General features: G+C 41.0%; 1 protein-coding gene across 16 annotated transcripts in view; it reads left to right on the top strand.

Annotated features, from left to right (window-relative positions):
- Nucleotides 1–26,549, top strand: part of LIMCH1 (LIM and calponin homology domains 1) — a 342,754-nt gene that overhangs the window by 275,688 nt on the left and 40,517 nt on the right. For 9 of the 16 annotated variants that reach the window (XM_008017546.3, XM_038008594.2, XM_008017545.3 and 6 more), the window contains 5 exons: nt 6,253–6,288; nt 11,823–11,949; nt 13,442–13,599; nt 13,809–14,217; nt 17,760–17,975. In XM_008017546.3, coding sequence (XP_008015737.3) covers nt 6,253–6,288; nt 11,823–11,949; nt 13,442–13,599; nt 13,809–14,217; nt 17,760–17,975 — 946 coding nt within the window. Of the gene's footprint in view, nt 1–127; nt 247–355; nt 465–926; nt 1,188–6,252; nt 6,289–11,822; nt 11,950–13,441; nt 13,600–13,808; nt 14,218–17,759; nt 17,976–26,549 lie in introns of all 16 variants that reach the window. The other 7 variants (XM_038008596.2, XM_038008595.2, XM_008017543.3 and 4 more) reach the window with 2 other exon arrangements.

Below are 26,549 nucleotides of genomic sequence, written 5' to 3'. Positions count from 1 at the left end.
GCCTTACGAATGAGAGCAGCCACATTCTTCTCTTATTAATCTTTCAGTCCCAAGGACTTTCATTGTCTTCTTTTGTAAACCTTGTTCCTCTCCTCTCTTGCCACCAATGCTACTTGATCGTCTGCAGAACAGTGAATTCTGGCCAAGGTGACTATTACAGAAGGGCCTCGTGGCTGGCTCCCGTGCCGGAGTCTCAGGAAGAGTGGGTCTGCAGTCTGGGCGAGTGCTCGAGGGGGATAGAGGAAGGTGAGGAGCAGTTTTTCCTGCCTTCCCGGGAGGTGAAGGAGGACAGGTGGGGTCAGGGCCTCTGGTGTGAATTCTTTCCTAGGAGTGAAACTGTCCTCTCTGGCTTTAGTTACATCCAAACAGCTGCCACAGGATGGCAAAGAAGAAACGGAAAGCACTCCAAGAGATTCTGAGAGACTATCAAAGGCAGAACGATCAGAGGAGAGCAGCCAGCCACTGTGAGCATCTTGCCTGCGCTCCGCTCCGTGGTGTGTTGCCCCTGCTGTGTGTGGCTGTTGTGTTCCCAGAAAAACAGCTTAAAGTCACAGTCTGCACTTGGCGACTGATAGAGCGTGGAGTAAAGTCAATAAAAGAGTGTGCTCATCCCAAGATCAGAGTTCTGCTTCTGGTGCCCGCTCTGGGTAGAGATTTTAGCCTTTGCATGTGGCTGAGTACTGGCCAAATTTCATTCTCAGGACTCATGAAAACCAGAAAGGGACCCCCATTCCTGTGTGAGTACCAGCTGCATGACAGAGGGTCACAGTATTCAAAAGGGAGATTTCCTGCTCAGCTGCTCTGTGTGCTGCTGCCTCCAGGGACGCTGGCTTCTTCTGTCTTGAATTAACGCCAGTGAGTGATGCTACTGAAAATATCTTTAGCAGTAAGTGGCCTTTGACTGGCTGGACTGAATGTTGCCCTAGGGCGTGTCCTCTGGCCTCTGAGTGTGAGGCCTCAGGGACAGAAGAGAAGTTGGAGAAGATGATAGCTCCTGCCTGGAGTGGCAGTGGACTGAAAGGTCAGCGAAAGTTGGATGATTCACGAAAAGACGACATGATGGCCAGGAGAACTGGGATGTCCCTTAGACACACTGGAGCCAACCCAAACCAGTTCCTTCCAGTTCCATTTGCAAAGCAACAGGATGCGGAAGAATCTTCCAAGGGTCCACTCATGAAAGATCAGAGGTCAGAAGGTTATTCTGTGCTCTTGTGACTGTTTCTCCAGTCTGAGCTTTCAGTGTGTTCTTAATGTATTATGGCACTTCAGTGCCACTTACCTACCGTTGCTAGCAGAAACAGAATGATTAAAATTGGCCTCATCTGCCAAGAATTTTTTCCTCTTTTTGCATGTAAGCAGGTGTAATTCAGTGGTGAATTTACCTGTTAATCGTTTTTTTTCTGACTCTGGTGGACTGAATAAATGGGAAATTATTTTATTTCTTTCTAGCTCACATAGTTGGGTAAAAGGGTTGAACTTCTTTCTGACTTGCTTGATTTCACTCTGATTCCAGGTCCAAAGACGATTAATACGTTTATAAAAGTTGTAATTATATTAATTTTTCCACGTTAGCAAACACTCATTGCCTCTGGAGGTAGGATTTCTATTCCATGCTCTGACTTGACTTAGAGTCAACCATGACTTGATGACGAGTAAGGAAATAATTATCCTGGGGTTCCTGTTCCAGTTTAGGGTCCTATATGTTAAAGCCTCTCTTGCCATTTCATAAAAGTGATACGTTTTTGTTAAATGTGTGGTCAGCCTACCAATGTAGGGCAAAGAAGTGAGGAGAGCTTTGCATAATTTATAAGCTCACCATAAAATAGGAAGCAATGGAGTTCTGCTTCTCCAAGGACCCTGATGGCAGTGGGAGAGAAGGCAAAGTGGGAGGCAAGGAGAACAGTAGGTAATCTCTCCAGATTTTTAAAATATCAATACCCTAGCCATCTTGATCATCTGAATTTAATCAATATTTTACATTCTTCTGAATAAAACAGTAATGGTGCCTAGCACTGTTTTCAGGGAGCAGAAGTAATATTTGTTTTTTACAACCACAGATTTCTTTATAGCGTTTCTTCTATGTCTGCTCCCTCAAGCTCACCTTGTCCTGAGAATTCACAGGTAGGTTGAAGGAATCTATGTTAGCTCCATTTCACAAATAAGAAGACTGATGTAGAGAAAAGCTACATGAGTGGATCACACGTGATTCCCGAGCTTGTTAGGGCTGGGGAGACAGAGGAACAGAGTGGTGAAGCTGGTCCTCCACAGTTACTCACTTTCCAGATGCCGTGGACTTGACCCTGGATCCGCGGGCTTCTGTAAAGCAAGGTAGAATGGAAGGAAAGAAGGAGGTGAGGGCTAGAGACTGCCTACTGGATATATTTAGGTGCTCTCCTGTTCATTTATTCCTTATACCACCTTCGAGAGGAAGAATTTCCGTCTGCGTTTTGCAATTAGGAAACCGAGGTCCATATGTCCACAGCTGGTACCTACAAAGCCAAGATCCAAACTCAGCTCTATTGGAGTGGAAACACACCATCCCTCTCCAGCATGATGCCTACACAAGTAACTAGAGGGGACTGTGGAAGTCTGAGGAATTCTGTCACTTTTTTTTTTTTGAGATGGAGTCTTGCTTTGTTGCCCAGACTGGAGTGCAGGGCCCGATCTCATCTCACTGAAACCTCTGCCCGTTCAAGTGATTCTCATGCCTCAGCCTCCTGAATAGCTGGGATTATAGGTCCCCACCACCATACCCAGCTAATTTTTGCATTTTTAGTAGAGATGGGGTTTTGCTGTGTTGGCCAGGCTAGTCTGGAACTCCTGACCTCAAGTGATCCACTTGCCTCAGCCTCCCAAACTCCCGGGATTACAGGCTTGAGCCACTGCACCTGGCCTGTCACTCTCTTTGTGATTTGGGAAAGCGTCCTCTTTATTTTCACATGAGAATGAATGGTTACTCTGAATACAAGGAGGAATGGTCAGGTGAACTATGTGACATATTGTGTGATTGAGCCAGCAAACACCATGGGGATGCACGTTTCCTTTCAACAAGTGTTTATTGAGTAATAATGACTATGTGTAAAGCACTGTGCTGGGTGCTGGGGGGTGATCTTAGATGAGCAGTAAAAACACTTTAAATTAAGCTAATGCTAGTTCATGATATAGAAATAGATAACTATCAAATTATTGATTCTGAAATGCTTTATTAGTAGTGAAAGTTACATAAATACAGGGAATGGGTGCATAGGCTATTCCCTTTGTCTTTCTACCTACTCCTACCCTCAAAAGTAAACTTTATTTTATTTATTTATTTATTTATTTATTTATTTGAGACAAAATCTCACTCCATCACCCAAGCTACTGTGATCACAGTTCACTGCAGCGTGTACCTTCCAGGCTCAAGCAATCCTTCCACCTCAGCCTCCCAGGTAACTGGGACCATAGGTGTACAGCACTATACCTGGCTAATTTGTTTGTTTGTTTGTTTTTATTTTGTAGAGACAGTCTCACTATATTGCCCAGGCTGGTCTTGAACTCCTGGGCTCAAGTGATCCTCCCACTTCAACCTCCCAAGTGTTGGGATTATAGGGATGAGCTACCATGCCTGGCCTCAAAATTAAACTTTATTGACTTTCTTTTTTTGTAGGATGCTTATGTCAACTGTGACATGTGTGGCCAATTTTGTACCTCATAACCTATTGACTCACGTACTTTGCATTAAAAAGAACATTTTATGACTTTTTTTTTTTTTTTTTTTTTTTGCTAACTTGCCTTTACTTTTTGATCTCCTGTAGGATGATTGGGAAAGTCACTTGACACCTCAGCTCTAATTATCTTCCCCTTGCTAGCAAAAGCAATTCTGCTTAAGTTGGTGCCCTTTTAAAGCTAATGTATTAGTCTCACAGGAAATACCTTAAACCCACAGTACATAGTAAAGAGATAAATGAAGTTTATCTTCGGAAACTGGGTTATTCTTTTCAATTTCTTGAGCACTTGATAAGTATTTAATAAATACTTATTGACTAGTCTGACCACTGTTCAGGGAACCCAAACAGAAAAATGTCTGCTCCTGTGGGGCTTACATTTTGGTATAGATCTACATTTATTGGTAGAGATGTCCGTGAAATACTGTTAATTACTTTATGTAGCAATTATTTAAGTTCAGATATATCCTACATGCAACAACATAGTTGACAAACTCACAAAATGTGCTAAAGAAGCCAAACTCAAGAGTACATACTATTTGAGTCTGTTTACATAGTACAAAACACTCAACATTAATCTATGCGTATGTTCAGTTTGTGAAACTTTATTGAAGTATATGTGTGGTGTGTGCACTTTCTGTATGTATCTTATACTTTAATAAAATGTTAATTAAAATATTCAAATTGAAACACAAAAACACATAGCAACTATTAATAGATTCTTGATTAACCATCCATTGGGAAGAAATTCTCTGTTCTCTTCCACAGATAACTTAGAAAACACTGTGTTTGAATAAATTTATTCCAATAGGCCTATTTATTAACTGGGAAACACCTAATCTTCAGAATTAATGTTGCCCTTTCTTCCCTTCCTCTTCCCCTTCCCTTTCCATCAGAGTCTCACTCTGTCGTCACCTGGGCTGGAGTGCAGTGGCATGATCTCTGCAACCTCTGCCTCCCCAGCTCAAGTAATTCTCCTGCCTCATCCTTCAGAGTAGCTGGGACCACAGGCGTGCACCACCACGCCCAGCTAATTTTTTTGTGTTATTGGTAGAGACAAGGCTTTACCATGTGCCCAGGCTGGTCTTGAACTTCTGAGCTCAAGCAATCTTCCTGCCTTGGCCTCCCAAGTGCTGGGATTACAAGCATGAGCCACCACACCCAGCCCACTCTCTCTTGATGTGAAAGAATCTGCTTTAATGTAGTAGTGTTTTGGAAAATTGAGAATATTAGGTTCAACTGAAACACCTTCTGATACCCTGGAGAAAGAGAAGATGAGTCTTATTTCCAGAAGAAAAACATTCACAAACCCTTTCCTTGTCTTGTTTTTGGCCTTTTCAACAGAGATTTGGGGTTTTGCACTGGTATGGTTGCCTTCACTATGAATTAAATAATTATCAGTGAATGTACATTATTCTAGAATGATAAAAGCATAAGAGAGAAGGGGGTATGTGTTTGTACACTCATGCATTCTGGGGTGTTTTCTCTAAGATTGCAGGAAGAGATGTTTAGAAATTACCCTTTTCCTGTAAACTATTGTGAAACTGATGATGGGACCAGGTAATTTTTGCTGCTGACTCCAAAATGTAATTTATTGGAAACTGGAAGCAGGATGTATTTTCTTTACTATTCTTTGTCTACCATCAGAATTGCAGAAAGGAGGAGCTTTTCAGGGTATAGGTAAGAACTGACCCTTAAAATTTACCTTTGCTGAAGAGACAGGCATTTGTGGGAGCTGTGTTGTTTTTTTGTTTTGTTTTGTTTCTTTAAATGTGCTTGAAATATGCCTTGTAATGTTCTAATATTTTTCTAATTTAGTCTTTTTGCTTTAGACTCATTTAGACTTCAAGTGACTATTGCAGAGGGTACAACTTTATGGATCTAAATTATCAGGAGAATATAAAAGATTAGAAAAAACTTTAGTTTTTCAAGTTATGGAATATCATCCAAGTCTGGTTTTGATTAAGACTACCAGTTTTCTAGGAATTGTGGTTTCTGTCAAATGCATGTGGAAGGCACTGATTGGGGTTCTGGTTAACTTTCAGAAAACTGCAGAAACACTCTTTGATGTTATTTGTGCAAATGCATTAACATATCAGGGACAGGGTCAGTAAGGGTGCACTTGTACAGTGGGTGTCCATTACAGCCCATTACTGCTGAACATAAAGGCACAAAAAGTTGAACTGTTTGTGAATGACTGTAATACATGTTTGTTTTCTAAGCTGCCTTCTCTAAACATTGTGGATTGCACCTAAGCCTTCCTGTGTTTATATTGAACAGATTCTTTCTTTTTGGGTAGTGTGGGGATTATTTTCATTTCTCTTCTGGGTTTTGAGATAAATTTTGCATTTTTTAGAAACATCAAGACTTGTCTTTGATTTTCAGCAGTCAATGAATATTGCTAATTGTATAATGCCACTTCTCTTTCAGTATCTCAGCAAAAAAGGTTTGGCGCACATGTATTTCACCAGCAGTTTTTATTTCCAGCTTGCTTACAGCATTCACTTTCAACTCCGCCAGTCCTCTAATTTTGTATTTGATCTTATAGATACGGTCCGAGAACTCCTGTGTCTGATGACGCAGAGTAAGTTGCCTTGTATTTGTAGGATTACATTAATTACTAGCCTAAACTGCATGCTTCCAGTACTTACCACTAATTGAAATGCAACTGATGCAAGTGAACTGAATAGTTAGCTGACTTGTGCAGCAAAGCACTTGAAGTTGGAATGCAGAGCATACGTTCTGTGCAGGAAAGATGAATGAAAAAGCAACTTAAGCATGATTCTAATATGAAGCTGCTGCTTGAAACTTAACATTTGCTTTTCATAGACTGGGCATGTTAAAGTTGTTGTTCTTGTTATGGTTTGAACATTGGTACCCCTTCTGAACCATAGAATTATTTAGAGGGTATTCTGAGTTTTGCACTTAATTCTTGATATGTTGGGGCTTAGAGTTAACAACGAAGTAGTCATTCCAATAGTCTCGTTTTTTAACTAAGAAAATAAATCCCAAACCACTAATTATAGATTCAGAAGCCCAAGTTCCTCCCAGGTTGGAGTCATATAAACTGTGGGATGCTTGAAACCAAAACATTGGAGTTTTGCTCAAGTTCCATGGCTTAGCAAGGGGCCAAAGATCTAAGACATGACTGGCCCTTCCCCTCCCTGCTGCTTGGTTTTCACTCAACCAAGCAGAGGTTCATTCCTTATCCCATACTTCACATTCAAATTTGAGAAGAATCCAAACCCTCCCATTTGTGACCACGTTAACTCTGCTTCAGAAATGGATTTCCCATATGCAGATCATTCTGCAACTGATATATAAGGCAAACTTATTTATTTATTTATTGCAAAATACTAGCCTTCTCAGATTCACGTAATTTGTATATGAAGAAATGTTGATTAATACCTAAATCCAGCATCAGTAGTCTGCTGATCCTGACATTGAGAAGCATTTTGTGGCCTCATGGGAGCCTGGGCCATCCAGAATGCAATCACCAACCCTCCTTTGCCTGTCCTTTCCTGAGCCTCAGTTTCAAGTCACACAATGAGGAATTTGAATAGAATTTGCATGTAGAACACGCAAACATCATTTCCACCAATGACAATGAGATTAGGCAAAACATTAAGTGTCTTCAGATTGTGCTATTTCCATGTTTGTGTTCAAGATGTCTACTTAGTTTGGTCTCCAAGCCCTAAGTGGTCAAACTCCAGGGCCAGGTTTCCCATGTGTGATCTGACATAAAGAACACTTATGCCTCAAAACCAAATTTAGCCTGAGCTTGACTGACTGCACAGAGTTAAGTAGTCTGTAAAACTGAGCCCTGGTTATTACTTTTCAAACCTGCAATGGCAATATTTAACATTCACTGAAAGGAGGATTTTATAAGATCGATAGGCAAAACACTACTTTGGTTTGGTGAGCAAAAACATTTTGATAGAATGGATTTCTTCTTCATCAATGCAAGGCTGCTATACAATTTGCTTAAAATAGACCCCTGGGAAACCCTAAAAGGTGAAAGAAAGGAAGGGAAATTAAAGAGTTTCTGAATTTTGCCTGCACCTGAACACAAAACTTCACCCACAGGAAAAGTTAATGATTTCTTAAAAGGGGTGGGGGCAGGGACTCCCTTCTTGCCTTCTCTTAAGTTTACAAAATGCAGCCCCAGGGACCAAGAAGAGTAAAAGGAGCTTCTTTTTCAGAGCTCTTATCTAGGGATATCCAAAGTGCTGGGTTTCCTGCTTAGAGCAGATACAATTTACATGAAACCATGTGGGGAACAAAATGAAAAGTTGATATCAGGAATTTATTCTTAAAATAGAAACTTATACTATTTTTAGTTTATTCCCTTAATATCTCCTTTTTCCAAAATCTTTAAAGGCATTTTTTTGGCACAGGCTATGTTTATTAATAATTGACACATTCTTAAAATAGAGCCCAATCAGAAAAAAAGATGAGCCCTTTAAAGAGAATATAGGTCAGGGGCAGACCTACCGCACAGGCAAACGGAGAAATTTCCACCTCCTGGCCAGCCAAGAATGTTTCCATAGATTTAATTTCACCTTCTTGCCCTTTTCCTCACTTGCACACTCTTTCCCTCCCAACCCGGCCCACCAAAGGAGTCGGTACTTTGTGAGAGCCATAGGCCATTTTATTCTGAATTCCTTTACTGTAGACTTGGCCCAGAAACAATTTCCAGGCGCTTGGGGTAATTCCATCCTGGCCCTCAAAAATGCCAACCCACCACCAAGGGAGACTCCTGGACTCTGCAGCCAGGAGCCCTCATGCCAACAGCCCAAGGGCATAGACATAAGGTACTGGGGAGCACAGTATTAGTCCAAGTCACATTAATATTCTGGAAGCTGGCCGTCTCCAGGATCCCATACCTGTCAACCCCCATCCCCAGACACACACCTCTTCATTTGGGAGGCCAAGTCTAACCTGAAATAGGGAACATGTTCTGAATGACAACTCAGCCCATTTTCTTTTTAGTATTATCAATTCTCAACTTCTTAATTTTTTTTGAAAATGGCATAAATACATCACTCAGGTTTGTTCCTTGTTTTTTGGCCAGTTTGCTGATATTTCTTTAAAACAAAAAAAAAACTTGAGAAAAAAATAATACAGGTTGAGCCTGCCTTATAGAAAATGCTTGGAGTGAGAAGTGTTTCAGATTTTGAACTTTTTTAGATTTTGGAATATTTGCATATACATAGTGAAATATCTTGAGGATGGAGCCCAAGTCTAAACATGAAATCCATTTATGTTCCATATATACCTTATACGGATAGCCTGGAGGTAATTTTATACAATAGTTTAACTAATTTTGTGCGTGAAACAAAGTTTTGACTGCATCCCATCACACAAGGTCAGGGGTGGAATTCTCCACTTGTGGGGTCATGTCAGCACTCAAAAAGTTTTGGAGTTTGGAGTATTTCAGATTTCAGATTTTTGGATTAGAGATGTTCAACCTGCACTTCCTGGTACATGAAAGGGCAAACAAGAGTTTCTCCTTTTATTTAACTAACTGGCTTCTGGCCACATTTGGGCTGAGCTAGTTAGAGCTTCACAGTGGGAGTGGAGATGGGAACGCAGGACAGACAAAGGTAATTCTTAAGGCCTGCTCTCATTTTCTCCAGGCCCACTGGGTGAGATAATCAAATCCCAGATCCTGGAGAAGGCTGCCATTTTCTTCCTGGGGTCCCAGAAGAAAACCTGGATCTGTGGCCACCCATCGTGGCCTAAACCGAAATTCTGACCTGCAGATATTACAGATGGCAGAGCTGAATGAAGGAACCTCTTTCCTCTCCCATAATCTACAAACTACTTAGTGGAATGATAAGAGGGTCCCAGTTCAGAGAGGTTTAAGTCTTCTAAGATCTTAGCAAAGATTTTAAATCACTTAAAAGATGAACTGACTAGATTGAATATTTTAAAAGTAAGATTTTTTTTTAACTGTGAGAGGAAGAATGGGATGAATTTTTGTGTCTTTCTGGAAGGCTTGCTTCAGTGAATTTTGATCCAAGAAGTTTAAAAGCGTGGGTTAGACTTTTCTACCTAATCCTGCAAATTTCTTAATCTTTCTTAGACAACTGATCAATAGTCTAAAATAGATGAAAAATCACAGCCCTTCTCCTCTATCGAGGACTACAGTTTCTTTTTTTCTTTTCTTTTCTTATTTATTTATTTATTTATTGAGATGGAGTCTTACTCTGTCACCCAGGCTGGAATGCAGTGGTGCAATCTCAGCTCACTGCAACTTCTGCCTCCCAGGTTCAAGCCATCCTCCTGCCTCAGTCTCCCTAGTAGCTGGGACTATAGGCGTGTGCCAGCACACCTGGCTAATTATTATTATTATTATTGTTGTTGTTGTTGTATTTTTAGTAGAGAAGGGATTTCACCAAGTTGACCAGGCTGGTCTTGAACTCCTGACCTCAAGTTATCTGCCTACCTTGGCCTCCCAAAGTGCTGGGATTACAGGCGTGAGCCACCACGCCTGGCTCAGTTTATTTTTTCTAGAAGGCACAGCTGCTGAAATCAACATTCTCCACTGAATACATGGAGGCAGCATTATGCAGTGGCTTGTCATATCCATGCTAATAGGAACCTCAGCTAAGTGTCCTTCTATGCAGCCAGATTATTAGAATACTCCTGGGGAAGACAGGTTGCAAGTACAGTTTTCAGTTTAGTTCTCTTAGGTCAGACCTGAATTGTCCAACATCTGGAGAGCGGAGAGAGGCACTCACACATTTGTACAGATTCCTTTTGAGTGGATTGAAGGGAAGGTGGGCTGCCATTGCTTTGGGGGTCATTTTCCAGACAGCTGCCTGCTAGGGAGCCCTTTGCATTCAGCGATGCTGCTGCTGTTCATTGTCTGGCCATGGGAGTAACAATTTTGGACATCACTGATGATGTCTGGAATTCTTTGGTGTCTAAGTGCATGGTAGTTTTTTTTTCTTTGTGTTAGGCTGGTTTCAGAAACGGACTATCACCATTTTTTGTTGCTAGCACTTAACAGTGAGCTTTAAGAGCCCTCTATGTCTTGAATTTTGGGCTCCACTCACTTGTCCCAAAGTGAGTCATTTCTTTGAAAGAAAAATAAAAGGAGGAGGATTTTGCTTTGGTTTCTATTTCTGTTTTCATCTTGCTGCTTCAGCTTTTGCTGTAACAAAGGTTTATGTAAGCATCACAAAAAAAGGCCCTAGGTCTTGCACAATGTTTAATAAGCTCCTATAGAATGTATAAATTATATGTGCAGTCTAAGAGTTTTTTAAAGATTGTTTTCCCTTTCATTTTTCTTTTAAAATAGTATATTTAGAGGTATCCTGACAAAAATTAAATGACTGTGCATATTAGAATACAAAATATATACCTAATTTATGTATTTTACTCCTTACTCTTGTTATAAAATGCCTTATTTTTTTGATTCCAAGATGCCATCAACTGCACTATCAATTACAGCAGTTTTACAAGAAATAACAAGACATGATTACAACGAACATATACATCAGCAATCCATAGTTGTCAGATGCATCTAAAATTCAATAAAATAAAATAAGAAAAAGTGGGTGTCTTAAACTTAAGGCCAAATGATATTTTTTTGGAAATGGAGAAATTGCCTCCATTCACGTCGGAAGCCTTTAAGCCAGCTTTCTACACAAAGAAGCATTTACCGTAATACAGTTTTACTTCATGGAACACCGCCCTCTTTCCCCACAAGTTCTCCCCAGGTTATACCTTTTAATTATCTTAATTTTATTTTTTAAATGCATTTCCAAATGAGAGGAGCCCGGGGCTTCAAATACCATTTTTCTAGTTCTTCTTTAAACCTATTTTGGCACCTACATATAAAATTATATTGACCCGATTCACTGGCATCACTGAAGACAAAGATGGTCACATTTTTGGCGTTTGCGGCAAAAGGAGGCGGTGGGGTGCCAGCACGCCCACCGCCCGCCCAGGGCCAGAACACGCCGCCCATCACGCGCTGTGCGCAGCCAGGGAAGGGGGCAGTTTTCCAAGCCCGGTAGCGCCCCCACGCGGCAGGACGCCCAGGCGCGTGGAGACGCGACGGGCGCTGATCGCGGTCCCTCTTGTGTTCGCTCTCTCCGCACTCAGGAGCACGAGCATGTTTGACATGCGGTGTGAGGAGGAGGCCACGGTGCAGCCGCACAGCAGGGCCCGCCAGGAGCAGCTGCAGCTGATAAATAACCAGCTGAGGGAAGAGGACGACAAATGGCAAGATGTGAGTTCCGGCCAAGGCGCGCGGGCAGCGGGGAGGCTTATGGTAGCAGAAAATCCAGCCGGGTGGGTAGAAATGGACCTGAAAGCCATGCGAGGGAAGGGAGCCCTTAGAGGGTTTCAAAAGGTAACACGGTAAACATGGGACTCAACGGAAGGTGAGTAGCAGCGTGAAGGTATGGAGTGATAGCCCAGACATGTAATCAGCAAACACCCTGGCCAGAAGCTTGGCCACAAAGGTGGGGAGGGGAGGCAGGAAACTGGAATGGGATGCAGAATTGAGGCTGCACTATCTTCTGAGGTTATATATTTGAAACTGATCATGATTATGATGATAGTAACGATAACAATGACCAACATCAAACATGTACCAGTACCAGGCATTGTTCTAAGTGCTTGCATGCATTCATTTAATCCTCTTAGTAACTCAATGAACTAGCAACTCTTATTGTCCTCGATTCCACAGACGAATCCCAGCACAGCTGTCACTTGCTGAACGTCACACAGCTAGCGAGTGGGGGAGCCAAGATTAGAACCAGGGAAGGAAGGCTAAAGAGGCTGATGAGGGCTTTGAGATTGTGTGCTGAGAGCCAAAGCGGGGAGAGAGGAGGGAGAGTGGATTATTTCGTTTAATTCTCACAAAGCACTCTGGAGGTAGCTATTGCAAACTTGACTACACCCTTAGTTTAAAAAGTTAACTTCTCTAAAGTTGATAAAATATAGTAACAATTATGTCTAAAATATTTTGAGCACTTACTGTGTGCCTGACATCTTACATCTGTTTTCACATTTAACCCTACAAGCTTGTAAGAAATAGGTACTATTATCATCCTCATTTTAGAGAGAAGGAAATGGAGGCATAGGGGGACTAAGAAACAAGCCTGAGATTCCACAGCATGGAAAAGATAGAGCTGGGATTATTTCCCACCACTGCAATCCCATCCATCTGACTCCAGAATCCTCACTCCTCATCATTATGCTATAACTACCTGTAGGATTGTGGTGAGGTTGTTGTAAGGATCAGATGAATTAATACATATAGAATCACCAGATCTAAAGACTCCAAAACTATTTTTTTCTGCATTGACTACCTTCCGAGTGGAAAATGAATCCCTACTATTCTTTTGTCAGCAAATCTATTCACAATGCAGAAGTTATAAATAGGAAGGAATGAAGTTTCTTAGTTACCTTGTGAGGCAATTCTCTGAAATTTGGCAACTGACATGAAATGTGATTGCATATTTCACACTGCCATATTTAAATAAATGTGCTGTCCTGCTATGGATACTGTAGATAATATCTGGATGTTTCTGCCTTTGAGGCATTCCGGTTCCAGACTTACATTGGATTGTGTGAGAATGCACACAATGTTATAGTGCCTGGGCCCATAGTCAGTTCTCTAAAGAGTAGAAATGGAGATGACTAAACTCTGAAGAATACAAATGGAATTATGCGCAAGTCTGAAGAAGAATATTATATCTCTCTTTCCCTTCCAGGACCTGGCTCGTTGGAAGAGTCGTAGAAGAAGTGTTTCTCAGGACTTAATCAAGAAAGAGGAAGAAAGGAAAAAAATGGAGAAGTTACTGGCTGGAGAAGATGGGACAAGTGAACGAAGGAAGAGCATCAAAACCTACAGAGAAATTGTTCAAGAAAAGTGAGTTCTTTCTGTTGTCATTTTTAATGTACAATATTATCTAGGTTTTTTTTTTTTCTAAAAATTGTTGGCTGTCATAAAGGTTCTGATAGTAACATTTTTATATTCCCTGTACTATCTCTTCAGTGCTACCCTGGTTTCTACCAAGGTCCTCTTTGCAATTTTCATTAGTTGACTTTGTTATTGCCTCTCCCTTCTATGTCCTTTAGAGAGCGGAGAGAGAGAGAGTTGCATGAAGCATATAAGAACGCTCGGTCCCAGGAGGAGGCAGAGGGGATCCTTCAACAGTACATTGAGAGGTTCACCATCAGTGAGGCTGTTCTTGAACGCTTGGAGATGCCAAAAATTCTGGAAAGAAGCCATTCAACAGAGCCAAATTTATCATCCTTCCTGAACGACCCCAACCCCATGAAATACCTGCGGCAACAGTCACTGCCTCCGCCCAAATTCACTGCCACTGTTGAAACCACCATTACTCGTGCCAGTGTTCTGGATACCAGCATGTCAGCAGGCAGTGGGTCTCCAAGCAAAACTGTCACTCCCAAAGCAGTGCCTATGCTGACACCCAAGCCTTACTCCCAGCCCAAAAATTCTCAAGAAATTCTGAAGACCTTTAAGGTAGGACAAGTTCCTTAAGAATAGAACCAAAGTTGAACTCCAGGGAGTCAATGGAGAGAAGAATCGTGACTCAAGAAAATGTCATTCTTTTTGCCATACAGAAGCAAAATGTGTTGACATTTATAGCTATGAAAGCCATAGGTCTCTGGAGATTTGGTTTATAAATGCTTAAGGGACAGTTGTTTCCCTCAATTGCTGTTGTTAATACAGATGGACTCCTAAATAAGATTGATAGTGGAGTCGTCTCCATGAGCAAGGTCTATTTTCTAGTTTGATATAATGGCATAATTTCTCTGTACTAGTGGTAAAAACGCTAATTTAGTAATACCCTAGTATTTCTAAGTATCGGGAGTTATGGCAGACTCCTCAAAACAGCATTTTATTTGCTTTTGGTTCAAATAGAAGTATATGCAGCTACCTCTGTTTTAGGAAGAAATTAGCATTCAGCATCCATTTTACATTGCAGCATCCAAAAAGATGCTGCAATTGATACAAATACAAGGAACACATGGGAACATGGGACATACTTGGCCCTCAGATGAGACAGGTTTTTTAAACAAGTGGAAAGAAACTGGGTTGTTTTGCTAATGAGTGTGTAAAATAGTGTTCCAGACTGAAGAACTTGTGGAAACCAAGCATCTTTTCACTTCCTCAAATTCAAGCACTTTCCCTTATGTTAGGAGGTAGCACTCATCCTTTGTCTTACGTTCTTTTGACTTACAAAGAAAAATCAGTTCCCCTTGTCCTTGTGCTCAATGAGTTTGTAACAAACAGAGGTGGACTGCGTCACTCCGAGATGTGACCATTACGTAGAAAAGTTTTTGTAACTGATTGAGCAATGCGATGCCATGTAGCTTCCTTCCTGTATTTCAAAGGGAACAAAACTACACTTTCTGACTTTTGCTAAAATAACTCTGAATGTATCTCAAAAATCTCTCTTAGGCTTTGATAAAACAAAAGAAAAATGTCCAGACTGTCTCATCTGGATCACATTGAGTTGTTTGTCCCCTTATAAGGACAGGGGCCACGTCTCTGTCATTCATGGCTTCATCCTGAGAGCCTGGCACAGTTGCCCAGGACAGAGTAAGCACTCAGCAAGTTTTCCTTAAATAAGTAAGTGAATTTTTCCTGAGAAGATGAGCTACTAATCATACGGACACACACACACACACAGATACACACATGCCCGTGTGTGCTTAATGATCCACCGAAGTGTTTCAGAAGCTTTCCTTTACCTAGGGCCTATGATAATGAATGGCTATGGTATTTCCTGAAGGAAGATTCTATGTTGAGGTGGCCCAGAATAGGATAGGGAATACATTTATTTAACTGGATTTCCAAGACATCTGATCATACAGTCTAGGTGTCCACTTTCCCTCCTTTATGTAAATAGTGCAAAAATGATTGTTTAAACAGAAGAATTAGCATAGATGATTTTATGGCAGAACTTCAGCTCTGAGAAAACTCTGTTCTTCACCACTGCGGCAAAGTGGAGCAAAGTGGTATGGCGGCCTCAGAAAGCACTTCCATGGAGGGGGTTATTAGAGAATTTGAGCAGAGGCCCTCTTAGAGCTGGAGATTACTCCGCGCCACTCACTGGTGGGGTCCCCTGCCTCATCATAGGCCTCACTGGCTAGTATTTCTATTGATGGCCTACAGTTCCATTACGGAGTGCATGGACAGCAACTTTGGTCAAAGGTAACATGCACATCAGACCGTTGTAACAAGCTAATAATGCCAGGACAGAAGCTAAGGGGTAGGCGTGTGTGTGTGCGTGTGTGTGTGTCTCTTGGAGGGCAGGGCAGGGAATACAGGCTCCGTTGTTTTTCCCGTACAACAGAATTAAGGATAAAGGAACATCAGAGAAATAGTTTAAGGCATTGTTTTTCAAACTGAGAGTTACCACCTGTTGCTAGGTTATAAAATCAATTTAGTGGTTTGAAGCCAACATAAAAAAAATGAACTGGAATAGAACACAATAAAAAAACATAGTGTGTCACACAATGAAGGCAAAATTGCTTGGGGAAACTTCTGTTTCAGTTATATTTATGTGTGTGTGCTGAGTTGTGATTTAAATTTCTTTTTATGGGTAACAAATAATAGAGTAAGAAGACCAGTGGCTTAAGGTAAATAAACTATAACTAATATCCAGCCTTCCATTACTTCTTTTAAAAGATTTTAAAAGGCCTAATGAGGCTGGAACTATAACTAATACCCAGCCTTCCATTACTTCTTTTAAAAGATTTTAAAAGGCCTAATGAGGCTGGGCAAGGTGGCTCACAAAGTAATGCCAACACTTTGGGAGACCGAGACAGGCAGATCACTTGAGACCAGGAGTTCGAGACCAGTCTGGCAAACATGATGAAACCCTGTCTCTACTAAAAATACAAAAATTAACCAGGCATGTTGGCACATGCCTATAATCCCATCTACTTGGGAGATTGAGGCACGAGAATTGCTTGAACCAGAAAGGCAGAGGCTGCAGTGAGCTGAGATTGCACCACTCCACTCCACCCTGGGCGACAGAGTGAGACTCCGTCTCAAAAATAAATAAATAAATAAACAAACAAATAAATAAGAGGCCTAATGATAATAATGGCTAATAGTTAAGACTTAAAATGTGTCAGGTACTATTCTAAATTCTGTACGTATGGTAATCCATAAAATCTCCATAACAGCACTATGAGGAAGATACTGTTACTTTAAATTTTGCTTCTGAGCACAAAGAATAGGAAACCTGTTGAAGATTCCATGCTTGTTAAATGGTAGAGCCAGGTTTCAATCAGGTCACCTAACTGCAGAGCTCCCTCTCAAAACCACTCTACTTTCTGCCTCAAATTTCAAGACCGAGATTTCCAGATGCCTTTCAGTAAGCCAGGCTAACTACCCTCTCTGGTTTCCCTTTCTTGCTCTAACTGCCTCCCCTAGATGTGAGTGCAAAACAAAAATATTTTAGTGTGCATGGTCTTTTTCTTTTTAAAAAATGGAGGTTATAAAAGTAACTAGAAATGGAGATTCATTGTAACAGAGCATAGTCTCAGGTCCCTTACCCTCTGCCTTAGCCTCAAAAAAAGTATCTGTTGCCCCTGCTACCACCATGGGATAAGCTGTAAAAATATTCCTCATCTGTGGTAAGTTCCGCCTCATTTGTATGCTAGCCAGAAAAACAGTCAAAATTGTGGAATAGCAATCAGAACTGAACTGAAACAGTATTGGAACCCCAATATGTGGCATGTGTTTGTACTTAAGATTCTTTGGTTTTCTGTACTCTAAAATAAAAGAAGACCATAAATGAGGTGAACATGAAATGGAATCTAAAGTGAAGTGGCCCAAGCAGGCCAACTACCTTTTAAGGAGGCCCTTAAAGATAGCGTTTATAGAAGCCCTAACTTGTAGATCCCATCAGAACATTTAAGAGACCTCTTTCTTGATTGGACTGTGGTTTTTAAATGATCATCTTTTGAGGTAATTCTGAACGTGTCGTTTTGTTACAGTCTTTGGGGTATATAGAGCATGTTTTTTGTTCTTTCTGGTTTTTATAGGTAGATGGGAAAGTCAGCGTGAATGGAGAGACGGTTCATAGAGAGGAGGAGAAGGAAAGAGAGTGTCACACAGTGGCACCTGCCCACTCCTTAACCAAATCCCAGATGTTTGAAGGTGTGGCCAGAGTGCACGGATCTCCCCTGGAGCTGAAACAAGACAACACTAGCATCGAAATCAACATAAAGAAGCCAAACTCTGTTCCCCAAGAGCTCACAGTAAGAACCGAACATTTCCCCGCCTCCCTTTGGGATAATTCCATGGTGAAAGAATCTGTTTTTAAAAATAAGTAGGTCATGATAATGACCATTTCTTTCTATGTTGGCGTATTAGTTTGCTAGGGCTGCTGTAAGTATCACAAACTCAGTCGCTTAAATGACAGAAATTGTCTCACAGGCCTGGTGGCTGGAAGTCCAAAACCAAGGTGTTGGCAGAGTTGGCTCCCTCCACTGGTCATGAGGGAGCATCTGTTCCAGGTCTCTCTCCTAGCCTCTGGTTCCTGGGCTTATGGATGTGTCATCCACCTCTCTGCCTTCATCTTCAGTGGCGTTCTCCCTATGGATGTGTCTGTATTCTGATTTTCCCTTTTTATTTTATTTTATTTTATTTTTTGAGATGGAGTTTTGTTCTTTTTGCCCAGGCTGGAGTGTAAAGGCTCAATCTTAGCTCACTGCAACCTCTGCCTCTGGGGCTCAAGCAATTCTCCTGCCTCAGCCTCTCGAGTAGCTGGGACTACACGCATGCACAATTGCACCCAGCTAATTTTGTATTTTTCATAGAGACAGTTTTCACCATGTTGGTCTTAAACTCCTGACCTCAAGTGATCCACCCACCTCAGCCTCCCAAAAGTGCTGGGATTATAGGCGTGAGCTACCGCACCCGGCCTGATTTCCCGTTTTTAAAAGAACACCAGTCATACTGAGTAGGTCCACCCTCCTCCAGTGTGACCTCATCTTAACTAATCACATCTGCAGCAGCCCTATTTCCCAAGGTCACATTCTGAGTATTTAAAGGGTTAGGACTTCAGTAATATGAATTTTGGGAGACACAATTCCACCTGTATCATTGGGGTATAATGGAAGGTATTACAATTTATGAGCCAGAAATTACCTTTTCTTGTCTCACTATTGGTGTCCAGTGTTATAGAAGAATAAGTAAATCTTTAAGATACCTTTTTTTTCCTGTTTATTTAGGACCTCATTAGACTTGTTAGTGCCATTTGAAAATAACTGGTGCTATCAGAATCTGGCTTTCCATCCCCAGCGATATATATAAAAGGGCCTTTTTCTTATTAAAGAAACAAAAATTCATTTAAAAGCTGAAAGTAATGTAGAGGAGTACTATTGAATGGCAAAGCTAAAAAAATATATGCTAATACAGGTATGGCAGAAAAGTGAACTCACTATGATGTTTGTTGCTTTGGAGTAGAAGACATCATTGGGAAAATTACACTTTCTTCCATCTCTCACCAGAAAGACTCACGCTGGTTTTACTAATCTAACCAAAACTGTCACTACACAGATGCAGCCCTGCTTTTGAGGTGCGGGCTGGACTCTGTTCAACCTCATTTGTCCTCACCAGAGACTGAGTTTCCGTTGGGTTTGTATTATAGTTAAAAGAAGGAAAAAACTGTCAAGATATTTTCCCCCAGGACCTAGAAAGGTTTGGTGTGAAAGGAAACGTCTTCCAGCACCAAGGGAGCTGAGCGTTGTGTGACCCAGCTAGCTAAAACCCACCCGGAAGGCTGGATATCATTATTTTTTTTCCTCTATGATTAGTCTTTTGAAGACTAAAATTATGTTTTTCAGAGGAGTTGAGAAGATATAATTTTTCCCCGCAATACCCAAGTGCTCTATGAAAGAGATTCACATGGGAATAGACCAAAATCATTTTCTCACCATGGTAACATGTTTCCTAGTCTCTAGGAGCAAAGTTTTGTGATCCAGGCCAATGCATTCTCTCCTGAACTTTGACTTCCTGGACTTCCATTTTACTTTTCATTTGCATACGTCTTACCTGTGCTAGAGATTTCTTGCAGATGATCAGGAGACAGAATATTGAGTTCTGCTAGCAGTATGAGAACTTAACTGATACAGTAAACATTAACTTATGCTGTTAAAATTAGACTAGAAGCCCCCCAAATTAGACATAGGGGTGGCATTGCTTTTCAGGGCAGTTAATAATTCTGTTCTTATTTCTCTTTAGCCATTTTTCATGATGAGCATTTTCTAAATTCCCTTCATAAAAAAGACTTCACATTGATTACATATCCCCCAAAGTATCTTGTTTTAAGAGAAGCAAAATTACACGATCTGAAAGAAACCATGCTATTTCAAAAGTTTATGCATGATCACATGGAGAAAGGTGGACTTCAGGACTTTCTTCCTAGAAACGAGCCGGATCCTGGTCGCCTAAGGATGCAGGTCTAAACTCAGAAAAGCCTGGGAGTCTTTCCCTTTTGTGTATTTCTTCCTTGGAGAAATTGCCTAGTTCAGAGTAATTTCTAGTTCAGTGAACCCTAATGTTTCTGAATAAGTAGTAGTATTTATGGACCCTGTCTATAGTACTTTAGGCTCTTAAATCAACTGTGGCAGGGGGTATTGCATTACTTTCTGTGTGGGAAAATCTCTGTATATATCTCTCAGACTATAAGCTATTAGCTGTACTACATAGGACTGTGGCTTATTACTAAAACACTCATCATACTCACATGCAACTTAGGACACCACAAGTTTTCCATTCAGAGTGAGTTATCCCAAGAGTCATTTTAAAAGAATCACTTCTCCAGTAAACCTACTCCTCATTTTACTTCTTTCTGCATGATTCCAAGCAAAGCATTTCTTGACTTTGTTACAGCCAGTATACTCCTGTTAAAATAAAATTTAAAAAAGGAATTAATTGGTCATGGGAAAATATGGTGACCAACTTAAAACAGGAGGCTGCACTTCAGGGCCTCCCAGAGATTGACACCAGCTTGGACTTCATTTTCTGTTTCTAACTCACTTGCCTGATTCTGTGGGGCTGTCAAAAGATTAGTGTTCTTCTTTTTAAATAGTGTCTTTCTTCCAAAAACTGCATTCCCGACAGATACACTCTCTACAGAGGAGTAGCTTCACCCACCAGTAAAATGTCACAATTCCTTTAGGGTGAGCTAGAACTGTTCAAAGGGCACAGCAGCAGCAGTAGGCAGGAGCATGAATTCAGGAATGGAGGGAGAACAACAGAGAAGGGCGGCTCGAGACCTGCTGGGGGAAGGGATGCGTGCGAAACGTCAGCGTCTGGGCCCCGGATGGGCACTATGGATGATGTCATGTTATCTCCTCAGTTTCCTTCTACCTCATCTTTCTCATTTGAAACTCTTGGGACCATCACTTTCTTACTTTAGAACTAGATCCTAAATTAAGTTAGGAATTTCAAAAAATGTTTTGTCTGTACCTCCTCATGCCAGATAATTCCCAGTCATCTTCAGTCAAATCACCTTTATGATAATAAGATTGTGATAGCAGTTACCTTGCAGATGGGCACCTGTTAACTGGTAAATATGAATTAAGGACCTACTGTATTACCTGTTTTTTGAAATAGAATAAACTTCTAAACTTGCCAGGAAAAAACAAAATGTTCATAAAGCCACTAGAAAAGTATACAGAACAATGTAGAATTAAATCCAGAGGGACTCTGACTTAGGATGGTTCAACTTACGATTTTTCAACCCTATGATGGTGTAAAGGCAATATACGTTAAATAGCAACTGTACTTCAAATTTTGAATTTTGATCTTTTCCTGGGCTAGTAATATGTAGTAGGACACTCTCATGATGCTGGGCGTGGTTGTGAGTGAGCCCCAGCTCCCAGTCAGCCACGAGATCACAAGGGTAAACAAGCAATACTCTGTAGTGCGCTGGATCTCCAGATGATTTTGCCCAACCGTGAATGTAAGAGTTCTGAGCATGTTTAAGGTAGGCTAGGCTAAACTATGATGTTTGGTAAGTTAGGTGTATTCAGTACATCTTTGACTTAACGATATTTTCAATTTACAACAGTTTATCGGAATGTAACCTTATCATAAGTCATGGAACATCTGTACTAGATGGTGGAGTAAGAAAACCAGAGGAATATAAGATTGCAAAGAACAGGCAAGATCCTTGTAGGCTGGGTTTAGTCTGGGAAGGTTTTGTGTGGATGTGGATTTTGAAACTTGACAGTAAGTGTGGGATTTGTATTGAAGTGGAGGAGGGGCTATTCTGCACACCAGGAAGAGCAGGATCAAAGGCATGGACAGTGGTGAGGAGCCCACCAGAGGACCCCAAGAAGGATAAGAGGTGATGAGTGTGCTGTATATTCCAGGCAGAGGGATCAGGTCCTCCTCTGGCCACCCCGTCCCCTCGCCCCCAATTATCCCTGAGATATTTCAGGGGTTTTGTTCATTTCAGCGTCTCTGTTAAAGGACCAGTGGAAACCTCTCACTTTTTTTTTTTTTCATTTTAAAATACTGGCTTCTGTAAGAAAATCCTGTTATAGCACACAAGTAGACTCCTAGAAATAAAGGACTGTAAAATAGTTTAGAAGGTCTTCTAATCTGAGGGCTAATATATCCTGTGTTTAGTGGCCTACAGAAAGATATTTTTATGTATGTCTCCCCCAAAGCTATTCCAGTGTTGTCTTGATTCCCTGTCAGTTACATTTGTATCTGAAGCTCTTCTTTCCTCAGTGGCACCAAAATGACCCTTTTCAAAAATACCTAAAATACTTCACACACTAGATCAAAGGTCAGACTCCACCTGAACAAGTCAAACTGTCTGAGCCTTAATTTATTTTTAAAAAGAAGTATAATAATAGCAGAGACATCAGATGGTTATTGTGAGAATTCATGTCTGTAGAGCACTTAGCACACTGTCAGGGTGACTCAGAGACCACAGGTGCCACTCATCTATCTTTAAGATTGTCATACAACAAGTGAGAGTAAGGAAGTTGTAATATTTAATACATTTTGCAGAAGCCCATAAAGGCAATCAGTATGAAGTTTTTTGGATTAAAGTAAGATGGTCAAAATTACCATCTTGAACAGATGTGAATTTCATACAAATGAGATTAATTCCTTGTAATCTTCTAACTCAACTTGTTGTTCCGACTGTAATTCTCTAAAAAACATACAGATGTGGACAGCTTTTTCTAGAAGACAGTTGTCCTTGCAGACACTTACATGATTTTTCCTGCAGCTCTTTTTTGTTTTTGTCTTTTCCCCCCTTTTGTAGAGAATGGGGTCTCACTATATTGCCCAAGCAGGTCTCAAGCAATTCTCTGGGGCTCAAGTGATTCTCTCACCTCTTCCTCCCTAAGTGCTGGGATTACAGGCATGAGCCACCATGCCCGGCACTTCCTGCAGCTCTTTTTGCCTTTCCTGTTGTTCCCTCCTTTCCAGTTCTGTCCCCCTCCTGCCACCTAAACCCCTAAGACTCCCACCCATCTACACCTGTGTCACTCCCTTCCATGGCTGTTCATCGGATCTCTCTCATCAGCTCATCTCAAATGACGCAGCCCTTGTTCTCCCTCCTAGTCAGCACCATCCCACCAGGTTCGTGGCAATTTTCCCTCATTGACCAAGGGCCAAACTCACCTATTGGGTATCTAAACTACTTCATGTGCTTTTCTCAAACTAAGTCACAAGGTAGGTCTGTTTTTCCCATTTTGAAAAAGCTCTAGGTCTTCCTCTTGAAAATTCAGTACTTATGTTTTCTGTTCCAGGAAAACAGACAATCGGATCTTTCTTGAAACATTGCATTTTGCAGTGAGAGCAGGGTGAAGGCATTTGAGTAGGTGCTGTTTTTCTTACAGCTGAGACCAACTGCAAATTCCTTTTAGATGGCAAATGTCAATAAACATTTCTTTAGAAACTGGTTTTCTCCATCTAGAAGTAGTTGTAAGATTGCTAGATTTAATGATTTTTAAGTCATTAAAGAGATTTAGATACAGATGCATTTACAGATTTCAAGAAAGCATACATCAGAGAAAATAAAAAATTAACCTGGCCTACCTTTCCAGTTACCTGGATCAAAACCTCATTTTTTTTTTAATTTGAAAAGTTTAGTACAAAAAAAAAAAGTATAAGACATGGAGAGCCTGATTCTCCATATAGATTCTCTGTCTTCCAGTGGCAGTAGATATTTGGAGGTATAAAAGTGAAAAGAGAAATCCATGCACAGCATATGTGGCACCTGGGTCTGGCACCGCAGTGCCAGAGCATAAATAGACTGATTTTCCAGGCTTGTGTCCAGATAAGCTATTCAAGACAAGAGCCAGGAAATCACTCAGAGTCACAGAACCGTTGCTCAGGAGAGGACATTGGACACCATTTGTTCCAACCCATAGAGGTTAAATGATCAGTCCGAGCTCACCAGCAACTCCATGCTAGAGACAGGCCCAGCACCCAGGTCCTCAGTCTCAGGAGGGTAGTTGCCCTCCTGCTTCACGTTTCTAGTACATCTTCCAGTATCGTTCTCTGGACCAGTCCACCACCAAGATCCTAGTTAAAATGAGCAGCCAGATGCCAGGTAGGCTTTGGGCTAGACCATGTCTCTCTCAAGCCAGGAAACTGCCACCTCCCACCTGAGGCCCCAGGGCTGAGTCTGGCACCCGGGCAGTTTGGATCACGTTCTCAGTTAAGGGGAAGCCAGCTCCTGGCTGAGTCCCATGCAGCCTTTCTGTGCTCTCATTCATTCACATCCAGGGATCTGTTTTTATTTACTTGTTTTCATTCTTGAAAAAGTGTTACCAATTGGAGAAGGGAAGGGCTCTCCTCTGTTGAGCTGTAACCAAAGAAAAATACAGGTCAGAAAACACATTTTTCCAGCAAGGCGGGTTTGTTTGAAGCAAACCTCTGAGTGTATCACTGCCAACTTTGAACTCATTTCCTTTGAAGTAATGATGTGAGTACAAAAGTAATAAGCCTCCAGGATGCAGTATCCAGACATAAGTTAATTAACCTGGCTTTGGGGATTTCCCTTGATTACAGATAGCCTATATACATTGCAGAATACAGAAAACTGGAGAAACCATCAACTACCTATTACTCAGCCACTCTGAAATATTGCTAAGATTTTTAGAAAATGTATATTCTTGTTTTTCTCAGTGTGTATAAAGTATTTTTAAATGGGTTCCTGTGATTCAAATTGCTTGCTTTTTCTCTTACTTTATCTGAATATTTTGCTAGCAGTAGCCAGATTTTGATGACTAGCATACATTTAAACTAAGCCAGAGTATACATTCCATAAATAATGCACAATATTTATTTACTTAACAAGGATTACGCATCTGGCTCCTAATCCCTCAGAACCTGGACTGAACAGAAATCCCTGAGATGAGCTGATGGCCGGGGACAGTTGGGTCTCCAGGAGCCAGGAGAGATTCCAGGAGAGTTCTAATCTTTTGCAGAATAAATGAGTGGGAGGTAGAGGAAAGAAAGGGAATGGAAAAAGCAGTTTGAATCACTTCAGCAATAAACAAGACTCTCAGGTGATAGATTGCCTCTCCTGGATCAAAACCACTAAATACTGGAGGACAGCTTGGAGGGGATATGACTCTAAGCCCAGATGGTGGAGCATTGAGATCACCAGCACAGGCAGGGTTCCCACCTCCCCTGCCTTCTAGCAGTATGACCCTCGGTAAGTTGCTTAACCTCCTGGGCCTCAGTTTCTTTGCTTGTATAAAGGGAATCATACTGGCACCTACCTCCTAAGCTTGCTCTGAGAATTATGTGAGATGATTCTTATGAAAGGCCCAACAGCACTGACACGTGGCAAGTGAGTAAACATTGATTGCAGTTTCTGCTGTTGCTACTATCAATTTACCATATGAAATATCAGGATGTAACCTGTAAAGCATCCTTTTAAGGTAAGATAAATTGGGTTATCTGGAGTTTAGTGTTTGAGTGCTGAGCCATACAGAAATGCCTTGAGAAATGTGAGAATTCTTGAAAGTAGAAGTTCTCCGGCACGCATAAGTGGTAAAACGTTGCTGGAATGTGGTGCGCTGGTACAATAAGCCTTAGTAAAGTAGTTAATGCTTGAGCACCCCATCCCCTTTGCATCACACATCAGGTCTACAGGGCTTCACGAATTGTCTTATTTCATTGATTCTAAGTGGCACACTTTTCACATTTTAACATCTCTAAATCAGGATCTGTCTTATAATCAGTAGTGCAGCATATTTAACAGATGGTGTATTTTCTTTCTTAGTAGTACCTAAAGTAATACAACTTAAAATGGATGGCATTTTAGATTTAATAAAATATGTTCATTTCTTTGTTCATTTTTGGTCTGGTGAGACGTTGGCCCTGTTGTGCAGTTATTTGTTTTGTTTATAGTATTTGGAAACACCAGTGTTCTCAAGAGGCTCATTCATCAATATTTAACTGCAAATTTGTTTCCCGGTCTCAGATGGTTTTCTATGATGTAATCCATTTGTGGGGAAGGGAAAGCTAAAAATCAGTATTTCTGCCAGTATTTTCTATACAGACATCATAAAACAAAAATGCCATCATGTATTAATATTTCTACATGTGTGGGCAAGCTTTAAATTATAAAACCCAACTTATTCTTTTGCAATGCTAAACTGGTTGATCTTCAAATCCTGCTGCCATGTTGGTGGTTCATATAGTAAACCATGTAAACATACACATGTACCATAACCTAAATATAACAAAAGAGACCAGTTAACTATTTTCACTCATTTAATTCTCTTGCAGGGATTCAACCCAGACTTATTGATACATGAAAATATTACAAAATCCATTAAATA

The sequence above is a fragment of the Chlorocebus sabaeus genome, chromosome 27 (genome assembly GCF_047675955.1).
Source record: "Chlorocebus sabaeus isolate Y175 chromosome 27, mChlSab1.0.hap1, whole genome shotgun sequence".
Taxonomy (NCBI): domain Eukaryota; kingdom Metazoa; phylum Chordata; class Mammalia; order Primates; family Cercopithecidae; genus Chlorocebus; species Chlorocebus sabaeus.
This window is presented reverse-complemented; position numbering and strand designations above follow the sequence as displayed.